General features: G+C 42.7%; 1 protein-coding gene across 2 annotated transcripts; it reads right to left on the reverse strand.

The window, feature by feature from the left end:
* Positions 1–10,054: 10,054 nt before the first annotated feature.
* On the reverse strand, positions 10,055–12,917 carry LOC147459675 (uncharacterized). 2 transcript variants are annotated; one of them, XM_086509881.1, is made up of 3 exons: positions 12,710–12,917; positions 10,991–12,445; positions 10,574–10,914 (listed from the first exon to the last, which is right to left on the reverse strand). In XM_086509881.1, exons 1-3 carry the CDS (start codon positions 12,738–12,740, stop codon positions 10,709–10,711), a joined length of 1,692 nt encoding a protein of 563 aa, XP_086366007.1. In that variant the 5' UTR covers positions 12,741–12,917; the 3' UTR covers positions 10,574–10,708. The 2 variants fall into 2 exon arrangements, with proteins under 2 accessions (XP_086366006.1, XP_086366007.1); XM_086509880.1 differs by having other exon boundaries at positions 10,055–12,445.
* Between the last annotated feature and the right edge of the window lie 242 nt (positions 12,918–13,159).

The following is a 13,159-nucleotide window of genomic DNA, read 5'->3' on the forward strand; positions in this document are numbered from 1 at the left end:
GAGAGAGAGAGTGCGTGAGAGAGAGAGAGAGAGAGAGAGGAGATCTCTCTCTGCGCAGTCTCCTACAGAGAGAGGAGATTCTCTGTGTGTGTGTGTGTGCGCAGTCTCGCTCTGCGTTGAGAGAGAGAGGAGAGCTAGCTCCTGGAGAGTCACACACACACACACACACACACACACACACACACACACACACACACACACACACACACACACACACACACACACACAACACACACACACACACACACACACACACACACACACACCACACACACACACACACAGAGAAGAGAGAGAGAGAGGAGAGAGAGAGAGAGAAGAGAGAGAGAGAGAGAGAGAGAGAGAGAGAGAGGAAGAGAGAGAGAGAGAGAGAGAGATAGATATGTAGAGCTAGCTCCTGGAGAGCTAGGATGTCTCTCTCTCTCTCTCTCTCTCTCTTTGTGAATCGCCTGCGAGAGAGAGGAAAGATCTCGTCTCTCTCTCTCCCTCCTGTGCGAGAGAGAGAGAGAGAGAGAGAGAGAGAGAGAGAGAGAGAGAGAAGAGAGAGAGAGAGAGAGAGAGAGAGAGAGAGAGAGAGAGAGATGGTCCATCTCTCTCCCGTGCTGCGCAGAGAGAGAGGACTCTCCATCTCTCTCTCTCTCTCTCTCTCTCTCTCTCTCTCTCTCTCTCTCTCTCTCTCTCTCTCGACTCGCCCGCGAGAGATCTCTCCTCTCTCTCGCAGGAGAGTCGGAGAGAGAGAGATGGTCCATCTCTCTCTCCCCGGTGCTGTGCAGAGAGAGAGAGAGAGAGAGAGAGAGAGAGAGAGAGAGAGAGAGAGAGATGGAGAGGAACAATTTTGCAAAACGATCAAAATAAGAATAAATTGTGAAAAAATGGAAAAGAATTTTTGAGAACATCATTTACATATGAAAAGTTTATTTTGCATCCTCATTCTCTCCACAGACACACAAATTGTATTTACTCTCAATACGCTCACAAATGAATTGACCATGCCCTCTCCTTCTACCTTTTGCACATAAAGTGTAAATCTTTGCATGCACACACCTGAATAAACCATGATCACTATCTCTCACTTGCTTTTACATGCAATGCACTTACTATGTACTATCACTTGAATGAGAGAGAGAGAGAGAGAGAGAGAGAGAGAGAGAGAGAGAGAGAGAGAGAGAGAGAGAGAGAGAGAGAGAGAGAGAGAGAGAGATTTTGGGCCATGCAAGCCACACTTTTAGTAAGTGTGTGCATTTAAGCAAGAGAGAGAGAGAGAGAGAGTGTGTGTGTGTGTGTACACACGTTAATGTGTGTGTCTTTGTGTGTAAGTTTTGGAGTTGGTGTGCAAGCTGTACCTACGTACAGCTTGCACACCAAGTACGAAGTGTATGATACCAAGGAAGCCAAAATAGCGAAGCAAGATTGGGACATTCTTGCTCATTTGTATGTAGGTGACAACGAGGCACATGTTGCCTATCTTCAAAAACAATTAGAGTCTAAGCGTATGAAGGAAGGAGACTCTATGGACATTTTCCTTACAAAGATTAAAGATCTCAAAGGGCTTTTAATTGCTATAGATGAGATTATTGCCGATAGTTCAGTTGTGCAGACTGTTCTTGATGGCTTGCCAGATTTTTATCACAGTTTTGCTTCTACTTTCAAACTTGTGATGGAGGGAAAAAGTGCCCCGACTGTCCTAAGTGTGTTCACACACATCACTGCTGTATCATATCAACAAATCCCCCCTGGGAGTGATGCGGTGAACACACTTAGGTATATGCCCATCCTCATTCTAGGGCATCTTTATCTTTGTACTTGCACACTAAGTAATACCACTTCTTGTTGTGTGCTCTTGAGCTTCTTCTTCTCCTAGCTTTGTGTGCATTCCTGCAACCCTATTTATCCAACTGGGTCGGCATTCTAGAATACTGTTTGTATTCCAAAGGTCCAAAAGTTTACATTTTGGAATACCAACTAGATTCAAGAGTCTCAAAGTTGGTATTCTGGAATACAAGTAAATGAGTAGGAGAGGGAGAGCCACATGAAGGCGGGGAATGATTTGTCTAAAAAAGCTACATGTGTATACTCTAGTATACCTTTTGTATTCCCAAGGTTGAAAATATGTCTGTAATGTACCTATTGTAAATATTTCCTATGTATAACAAAGTATATTTTTAGGGGCATGAAATGCCCACGGAGTTGTGTAGGCACTAAGGAATTTGCACAAGATGCTTCCTTAAAATAAGGGACGGCACCTAAAAAATTGGAGATTCCTAAAAAATAGGAGGGTGGTCAAATAACTGATCGGAGTCTCTTAGGAGGGTTTCTAAGAAATAGGAGGTGCCCTTAAAATAGGAAAATCTCTAAAATTTAGGATAGCAACGTACTTCACTACTGTCACACCCCTATAGCCATGTACATCACCCTTTAACCATCAATGAAAAGAGCCAAATTAAATAATACATGTACATATATTATATATGTACGTACATACATACATATATATATATATATATATATATATATATATATATATATATATATATATATATATATATATATATATATATATATATATATATATATTATATATATATATATATATATATATATATATATATATATATATATGAAACAAGTGATAAAATCACAAGGCCTACGCCGCCTTCAAGTAGATATAATTGAAAGAAAAAGTGTATTTAATACAGAAAAAAACAATGCAGTCATAATTTCTTCCAAATATATATCACAATGCTAAAGAATGAACGTGGACTATCTAAGATACAAACACTAGATTTAAACTTCTATGTAAATAAGAAGCATTATTATTAAACTAGATATGATAATCACCAAGTTCATACCCATATCCATGTTTATGACAATGCATGTCTCTTTTCATGATTTTTAAAGTACTCAGTTAATCCATTGATTACCTTCTAAGCTTAGATATTTATTTTTAAATATACAATCATAATTTTTATTAATATTTATAAACTACCTTATGTAACTAGTCACTTGAAACCTTGAAATTCAACTTATAAGAAAAACTTTGGGGACATCATCTTAGGCCTCGATACAGCTCTCTATCCATCAAATTTGTGATTTGGCCAATAGTAAACCGTTCATCACATCCAAATACTCAAACCCCCTTGCGCTGAACTTCCTTAAACTATACAAGATTTCATGATCAACCCCATAAAGGGTTTGATTGCTCAAATTCTATACCTTTGCAAGTATGAAAAGTATAAAAAATTATTAACAAAGAAAGATAGTTGGCACTTATATTTTGCACTAGAAACTAGTCAAAAGAAAAAGCCACCCTTCCAAAGACACTTTATATAAGATTTTTAGCCTTTGTACATTGTACACCATTTTATATATCCCTCCTCTCTTCATTAAACAATGACCATTGAACTCATTAAACAACATGTCATTGAAAGATAGATCCCATAAACATGCAACATATCCATTAACGAGTTTGAAAAGACACCTTCCATTAGAATTGGGCTTAAATTACAAGATTGGATTGTTGTAGATTGGATTGTACAACAGCCAAAACAACAAAAGGTAACAAAGTTATCTATGCCAAAAATTCTTAAGCATCAGATATGACCAATGGTTTACTAAAGGCTGACTGACCCTAAACAACTTTGGAAACTGCCTTCTCAATGAGCTCAGTAGAATCTTGCACGGTGCTAATCGCCTCCGCATCATTCTCATCCACATTAACCTTAAATTCTTCCTCTGAGACCATGACAGTCTCGACATGCACAAATGGCTTATTTTGATAAGCCTCACTTGATACATAGAGTCAGCCCCCAGGTCCTCAAACTTCGACTTTGCCTTCACCGACCCTTCTTTTATAGCCAATTGCTTGCTTATAATTTTGATAACCTTATCGATTTGCAGAAAATTCAGAGCCGCCTGCCATTGCTTTGCAACCTTCCCAAGCCTAAGAAACGCCATTGAATCTCAACGAGCCCTGAGAGGAAGAGCACCGCAATGAGGCAGAAGAGAGGGGTTGCAGGGCAAAAGAGAGGGACGCCATTGCCCTCCTTGTCACTCTCTCTCTCTCTCTCTCTCTCTCTCTACTCACTAGCCTTGCCTATAGAGTCCATCGTCCGTACACCTCACTGTCATTGTTGGCTTTCCTGCGCTCCGTGCCTTGTACTGGTTTGCAGAACGAAGCACACAAGCCTAGCTACTCTCCCACTTTGCCAGCCCTACCCTAGTCTGTAGACGAACACAAACATACCCTGGCACACCCCATTGGATTTACCATGCCTTGCAGCTCTTGTAGGGTATGGTAGTTCCCATCCGCAAACGATTGTGCAAGTAGCCCTCCCTTGTGTCCCACTCTCCCCTCCTTGACCACACGAGATGGCTCTCATTTTGCACTTGATCTCATCCATGATCTCGTCCATCTCTGTAGCCTTGCTGCACGCCACTGCCCGAAGACGGTTGAGTCTTTGCGCACAACTATCCCGTAAGCCACTGTATCGTGGAATTCAGCCTGCAGTCCATATCTTGACACACACCATCTGTCTCTCCTCCGAGGCCTTCACCAAATGTGCTATCATCTAAGCGTCTGCATTGAAGGGGTTGCCACTGCTACTGAATCTAACACAGCAAGTCCAAGAGCAACAATGTGACTCAAGGCGAGCGAACACTCTAGTACCGATTCACACCGGAAACCCCCCACCATCCCCTCCCACCTACCTCAACACACAGTGAATCTATGCAAGAAAGAGACAAGAACAACACTCAACACCCAACAAATCTGTGCAGTCAATCGGTTGCAATAACCAAGCAAGTCACTATGGGTAGTAGAAAAACAAGCAAAGCAGGCACACACGAGAGAGAGAGAGAGAGAGAGAGAGAGAGAGAGAGAGAGAGAGAGAGATTGGCTGACCTCCATTGCACAATGATTTTCTCTCTCTTTGCTTCTCGGCCTCTTACCTCCCTCACTCCACTGCTGATCTTGGCACTTGCCACAGCCCATATACTACATACCCCTCTCCTCTCACCAGCAGTACACTGTGTGTGTCACAAAAACATAGAGAGAGAGAGAGAGAGAGAGAGAGAGAGAGAGAGAGAGAGAGAGAGAGAGAGAGAGAGAGAGAGAGAGAGAGAGAGAGAGAGAGAGAGAGAGAGAGAATACAAATTCCAGAAGGACCACGAGCCCTCCACCCTTGGTTGAGCGCCCTACCGTAGTTCTTCCTTTCCTGAACGAAGGAGGTCTCCCTTCTGCCGGTTCAAGGGTTGTTTCCTTGCTACAGAGATTCTTGCTAAGGCTCTACAACTTCTCTCAGTCGCTGAAAACTCGTGATGCAAATTCATTGCATCCACTCTCCGCGTCTTCTTTGCCTCGCAACCAACCCGTTAACAACCAATGTAGTGGCCACCAAACCTAGCGTAGCGTCAGCTAGGTCACCTTGAGTTTCGGGCAACACCACGGACATGAGCTAGGGGATCAACAACGAGGCCATGGTGGCTCATCCCCTTGAACAGTGGGCTGGCTGCCCTGTGCATCACCCTGTGCCCTATGCACTACCCTTGAGTCTGCATCTACCTCGACAACTAAATAGAACCCCTGGTGGTTGCACCTTGTGGCTGCCTTGAGCAACACAAAGAAGTTTGTAGACATTGCATGCATAACCTTTCCTTGCATGAGGATGGAGCCCCGCTCTGCATCTTCCCCAAAAGCGCTAGGCGAGCAATGTAAGGTGAGCCAATGCGAGTGAGGAAGGAGAGGATTGGGCCGAGGATGGTCACGACGCCTGCACCAAACGTCCCATTTGATGGCGGGATGGAGCTTTGAAGGAGGCCCATTGAGTGCACGCTGGTGATCTTGATGCTAGAAAACCCTGCTGCCTCGCATGCGTCATGTAAATTTTTACTAGCAAATTGAAGGTCATAGATCATCTCCCCGTCTGATGATGAAATCACCTCATTGCCCACAAAAAGGTAGGTTGCGGGCCTGAAGGGGGCAACGTTGTCTTTCACCCATTGCTTTGCATATGCAGCGTTTGCAAGAAGCTTAATCTGGTCATTCCCGACGCCAACCATCACCTCAATCCCTGTAAGGCAGTGAGGATGGCGGCATCCACACCGAAAAGCTTGATTCTTGTGATGATGGTGGATTGGATTAAGCTCACTACTTGCGACGGCGAGGGAAGGTCATCAGCTATTGTGCCATAATTCAGTCCCAATGGAACCTCTCCTGCTTCAAAGCATTAAGGAAGTCTCAGAAGTCTGATGGTAGCAAGATATTAAATACACGCCACATTTGAAGAGCAAAAACGTACAGCCTTATACACACACATTCTCTCACCGCATCCATGATGCATTCACACACACACACACGCTTATTTTTTATGTTAATCTCATCCACACACACGCTCGCTGCATCCATTCTCTCTCTCTCTCCCTCCCTCTCTCTCTCTCTCTCTCTCTCTTTCACACACACACACACACACACACACACACACACACACACACACACACACACACACACACACACACACACACACACACACACACACACACCAGGGATTTCATTGACGTAATCACGATCATGTGATTACGTTAATAACTCTAGTATTTACACAAGAAAATCACGTGATCACGTTAATTGTTAACGTGATCTTAATGGTGACCTGCAGAAACCAATAGAGCCGGTAGGCCCCCTGAGCTTTTTCATTTTCCCGGCGGGTCCCTCCGGGCTATAGGGACCGCTGGGAAAACGAAAAAGCCCAGCGGGCCCGACTGTATATAGTAAACCTCTTCTTACTTTGGCATTTTAACTAGGCAAATCCCTGGGGAGTGTATCCGAGCGCCGGGTATAGTCATTTCCTTGTGAATTGACCTAAGGTTACAGAGTCATAGGTCCTATTTTTTGGGCCGAACGTGATTCTTAATTCGGTAACCGCTTCTAAAAATATTTAAACCCTTCACCGAACATAAAGATATGAAGCCAAAACAATTGAGAATTTGGAGAGTCATGCTCATTGTGACGAAGCCATTGGTCCATAAAAGGGTTGTAGTTGGTTTTAGAAGATGAACATATTTAAATAACGAGTTGATAGTCAAGGGTCGGATGCCCTGTACTAGTGTACTGGGTATATAAAGATCCTTGAAGTCTTTCATTTTTCACTGTCATAGATTTGAATTGATATACATTTCCACTGCACAATATGAGAGCTATAATCCTTAATTGGGTGAAATTAGCTTTTATACATTGAATTGGATGCATAAGGGGGCTACAATCCTTGATTGGGTACAAGTAGTCCTCAATTGTGTAATTGTATTGAAGATTTCATTGCCTTGTTTTATAGATTGGTTTATATAGGGAGTGAATTATGATTATTAGTGCATGAGATGGTCAATCATCGAATTATTTCTTTCATTTGTGTTTTGCAAATAATTATCATCATTTCAATGTAAATGTTGATGATTCTTTGTAGCATGTGAAAATAGTTGTGTCTTATTGTGGCAGAAAATATATAACTAATCATTATATTTATAATTGCATTGACAATTTCGTATTATTTTTGTATCCATAATGCCATGTAGAGAGTGCATTGCAATGTGTATGTTCATGTGTATGTTCTCTCAGAACATATGTGGAATTGACTGGAGTGAATTGCAAATCTCATATTTTCTAGATTTGATTGCTTTCTTAGTGATTGTTTTTCTAATATATATTGAAAAGTTTATTTATTTATTTTAAATGAACATCTAGTTCTTATGTCTGTAGTATTAAATTGAAAGCAATGGAAAAAAATGTCAGCACAAGTGGTACGAAGAAGGCAAAGAATTGTAAACCCCTAGCAAACATGGGTTTTGAATCTCAAATCAAAAAAATTATCTCCCAGATTCGGCCTGACAAATAGAATTAGTATTGGAGTATAACTTGGCCTAAACAAGTAGAAGGTTTAGCTAGACAATTTCTTCAGAATCCTTACAAAGTTTTCATTGGTTCATAAGCTCTAAAAGACAATCATTCAATTCTACAGATTGTAGAAGTTGTTTTTGAGGATGAAAAATACTCAAAATTGCTAGATTTACTCCAGCCGAATGATGGATGGAAGTAAAGTGATCATATTTATGGAAACAGAAAGAGGTTGTGATCAAGTTATTAGACAACTTCCAATGGATGAATTTGCAGTTTTATCTATCGATGATGATAAGCGTCAAGCTGAACAAGATTGTCTTCTTTCTGAATTTAGATCTAGCAATAGTCCTATAATGACAACAACAGATGTTGCAACTCGGGGTTTGGATGTGAAGGACATAAAGCACAAGAAAGAAAAACGACAACAAAGACCGCACGGACATTGACAATGAGGTCATGTTAGGGACGACATGAATTTGGAGGGGGGGAGTGTTGACCCATGGGTCAACAACACGACGTAACTCAATTTCCATACCAAAGTCCTATTTTTTGATAGTAATGAAATGATGTGGATTATGGTTAAAAACATCATTTATAATGAGTAGTTGTTCTAGCTGTAGAAGCCGGGGTGCAATGGCACTTCCAGATTGTAAATACAAAGCCATTTGACCCCTTGAACTTTATTTTGATTTAACCTATGGTAGTCTTAGTATATAAGGTACCTAGGTCATTTTGTAAAGAGAACTTAATCATAATCAAAGTTTTAAGCTGTCATTGACCGTGTGAGAGAGAGAAAGAGAGAGAGTGTGAGCTTCATCCTAATGCTACTTCTTGCTTGCTCATTGCATTGGAGATTCAGCTGCACCATCATGATTGGCTCAGAGACAGCTACACAACAATGCCAAGCATTCCTTGCAAACCAAAGCACATATGCTAACACATCTACGAGCTATTTGTGGTTGTAAGTGTATCAAATGATGTCCGTGCAAGTAGTCATTATAATTGTGACGACACTAGGTAGCTCCCACAACAAAGGTAGTCATTGATCTCTCTTTCTCTCTCTCTCTCTCTCTCTCTCTCTCTCTCTCTCTCTCTCTCTCTCTCACGACCCCCTCTCTCCTCTCGACGTACCTACAAAGATGGTTCTCTCTCTCTTTCTCTCTCTATGTGTGTGTGTAAAAAAAAAACACCCAACGGGCCCGATTAGGGCCCTCTATATATTAAGCTGCAGCCCGTCGGGCTTTAGGGTTTTCCCAACGGGGCCCGTAGGGAAAATGCATAAGCTCGGCGGGCCCGACGGGAAAACGCAAAAGCCCGACGGGCTTTTTGTGGGTTTCCAGGTTGCTCTGAATTGGCTTGTTTGTGATCATGTTAACTGTGATTACGTAAATATGTCAACAAGACCTTGTGATCACGTAAAATTTTTGAGTGATCACGTAAATATTAAATCCCTGACACACACACACACACACACACAAAATAGGCCACACAGAAGAGAAGATAGATGACCACAGAGAGAGAGAGAGAGAGAGAGAGAGAGAGAGAGAGAGAGAGAGAGAGAGAGAGAGAGAGAGAGAGAGACTTCTCAGCTGTGCACTGTGCAGCTCCCTCCCCCCCATAGCCTTTGGGCATGTGACAGAACAAGAACAAGAAAGAGAGAAAGAGACTCTCTCTCAAGACTGAGCCCCTGCAGTAGTGAGAGGCTCCCTCCGCACACACCTCTAATTTGTGGAAATTTCCAAAATACCCCTCATATTGAGTTGGTTATATAGGATTTGGAGATGAATTGCTTCATAATTTTAAAGACATAATTGGAGCTAGTTTATGTGCCAAGCGCTTAGGAACGGATCTCAATTCTCAAAAAGCATTAGAGAGCAGAAAATCTTGAACAATCCAACACATGCCACTCCTCTCCTTTTTCTCCTCAATCCTCTCTTTTTCTCTTAAACCCAAAAGAACATCCAATGAGATTTTCCTTGATACACAGCTCAAAAAAAGATTGACATGATCTACTTGGAGCCATCCAAGTACAACTCTGCAAGTTCATGATTTTTTGGATATCTTAATGCCTAGTAAATGTCCACTATTTCTATGCACCAAAAAAATAGTAGTAAAACTTTACTCTCTTTTCTGGTAAAAAGAAAACACTACTAAAATTCAAGACATGTTCATCATTACATTTACACACTCTTCGTTTAAATGAGTGCCCACTATCTTATTTCAACCAATTAGCATTTTTGGCCTATCAAAAAATGCTTGAAAATACAAAGCAATTTTTTTTCTATTTTAGTCAGCAAAAAGAGAAGGCATCTCTATAGCTTTTGCCCTTTGGGCAGGCCAAAAAAAAGTGAAGTGAATACTTAGTGCTTGCCTTTGTGGGGGCAGGCCAAAACCTTCAAAGTTTTGGTGAACGGTTTTAGATTCGCTGGGCTACACCGAGGGACGTTACTCCGGATTATAAATTAGCTACATGTACAATAGGTGTGTTTCCATACCCACCTATTGTACAATCTACACACTCAAAGGAATGAGAATAAGTATTGCTTGTAGCACCATTGAGCCTTGTGTAAGTGGGAAGCATTTGGACTATTCCAATCTTATGCAAGCTCTCTTTGCTTTTACCTACACATACCATGAAAACTAGTACAGTCCGCTCCGTGCCGAGATCTTGGCGCTTCTCTAATCGGAAAGTCCCTAGGAGAAGTAGCCACACATGGAATTGTAAGGAGTCTAGGGTGGGTACAATCAATTTTAGCTGGCTTAGTTGCATGGGTTTGTGAGGGGGTAGGGTGTTTGCAAGGGGGCTGTGATGTAGGCTTAAAACTAAGCCCGCGTGGAAGTGATTGTGTGCATGTGTACTAAAATAGGATAGAAACAGAAGGTGACGGCCATCAGAAGTGAGGTCGCTGTACAAAGGGAGGGCATGGCTTTGAGAGATCTCCAAAACCCATTTTCCTGGGCTGCTGCAGCTACAGCAACCAGCTTGGCGTTGGGGACACTTGTGAGCATGCACAGCGAAAGGAAGAACTCTGCCTTTGAGAATGTGGCATGAGAGGCTCAATCCCCTTGAGCAAACACTCACTCTTTCTACGCAGTGCTGAAAACCTTGCCCTTCCTGCAAGGCATGCTCTTCCGGGCTGGGTCTTACCTTCCCTTTCGTTTGCGCAACAAGGAGATGGGAGTCCTGTTGTGTCACAAGAAAGTGAGGAGCCCATGCCAGCCCCTCTTCAGGATAGGGCCTCACAAAAGCTGCACATAACTTCACCATCTCCCCCACATCACACTTCACCATAGCCCCTGCCATCTCCACTACCTGATCCGCAAGTGTCGCCCCCGTCCTCAGCTGCTGCATCTTTCCCTCCAAGCCTAGCAATGCCAACACCGACAGAACTCGATCTTCGTCGTTGCCTGGGCTGCATTCGCGCTTGGAGATCTCCTTCACGATTGCAGGATATCCCTCCTTGTACACCATCTGAGCACGGCGCATAAGGTCCCGAATTTCAAAACTGGCTTTATCCGTGTCACCCTTCAGATAATTCAGAAGATGTGCATAAGCATCTCTGTCTACGAAATACAGATTCTTCTCACATTGTATCCTCTGAAGACGACCATGCATACATGCATAGTTGGAACCCTGCAGTAATCGCCAGAACTCCATCTCATCTGCAGCCTCAACAAGCCCTGGGTTATATTGCAGACATCGGTGCAGCCGTTTGCCGTAATATTGCTCCACCTCAGAGGCAGACGCAGATGATGATGATGATGATGATGATGATGATGTGCTACTCCAACGGGCAGCTATGTCCTTCATGAGATGATTAGCAGAACTCCTGCATGTAAGTATGTGGCTAGCCCATGGCTGTATAGTACTATTGCTATGGTTATGAGGAGGCGCTACCCGCTGGAGACCATAGTGACCAAAGCCCCATGGCCATACAGTGCTTGGTAATTTGCCTTTGCATGCACAGAATGCCATCCCATGCTCGTTCCTTGATGCGCGGATAATGCCATGGAGATCGTCCCTGCTCAATTCCACAACAAAACAGAGCATTTTTGGCAGTAACCACTCTTGAAAGGTCCAGACTCTTGAGAACCAGCGAGGCAAGCACTCCTTGTTGTCCACAACCTGGAAGCCCTTGCCAAATCCATGTGCCACAACATAGCAACCGAGGCTATGGAAATAGAAGGCCCCCATGTGCTTTATCTCCTGATCCTTCTCGTCAATGTCAACCTGATTGATGCAGAGAGCATCGAACCACACTGCCTTCACCCCATCCTTCTGCAGAATCTTCAGAAATGCAATGAACTTATTGTACCCTTTATTGCGCTGGAACTTTGCCGCTTTGAACATCTGATTGTATGCTAATCCCTCACTTTTCTTCTTAGCCCCAATAATTTTAGACAATTTTTGAATGTCCCGGCTCCAAGTGTGAGAAATTGTGTGGAAAGACCAGTCCTTGGGTTTAATGAAGGCGATGCCTCCACAGCTCCTGAGGGTATTCTCTACATCGATTACTCGTACGGGAAAAACTCCCTTATCTGCCACTTTGGCTAAATCCCCTAGATTTTACAATACCATAAAAAACACATACACACAAACACAATATATCAGAATTTGATTGCATGAAGCGCACAACAAAATCCCACTATAATTCCCTGCACTTCGCTGACTACGACAGCATCATGAGCTTTTGCGGGCCGGGGGTGCCGGAGGTCCAGCACCGAGCTAGCTAGGTGCAGAAGCTCATGATGTTGAACACCATATTTAGGCAAAAGCAAAGGGAAAGGACTAATTAATCATCATTTATAAGCTGCTTTGCTTACTCCGGTAGTCAACAAAGGAAATGTCCACCATGGATGCAAGCCTTATATGCTACTGAAATCAAATTAAAACAGGAGTGCCATTGGTTCAATTGTTGAAGGCAGCTTCACAGAGCTCTCAGCTGGGGCGCTTGCACAGAGAGAGAGAGAGAGAGAGAGAGAGAGGAAAGCAGCAACTGCAAAGTTTTGAGAAGACTAGAAAGAGAAGTCCCCTCGGAGAAAAAACCTGCCAGCCCACGCATGATAAGGATGGCATGAGATTTGTAAGGAAGAGAAGAGCGAAACCATCATGGTACGTCTGTACACAATTTTCAAGGCCTTTTACTACAGCACTGCAACGTTTTTTGCTTGAACTTTTAAGTGTAAGAATCACCATGGCTTTCTGAAATAATTAGAACGTGATAAAATCATTAGGTTGAGTTTAAGTAGAATCAATGTTCAAAAAAGGATTGC

The sequence above is a fragment of the Adiantum capillus-veneris genome, chromosome 4, assembly GCF_014529385.1.
Source record: "Adiantum capillus-veneris isolate H3 chromosome 4, ASM1452938v2, whole genome shotgun sequence".
Taxonomy (NCBI): domain Eukaryota; kingdom Viridiplantae; phylum Streptophyta; class Polypodiopsida; order Polypodiales; family Pteridaceae; genus Adiantum; species Adiantum capillus-veneris.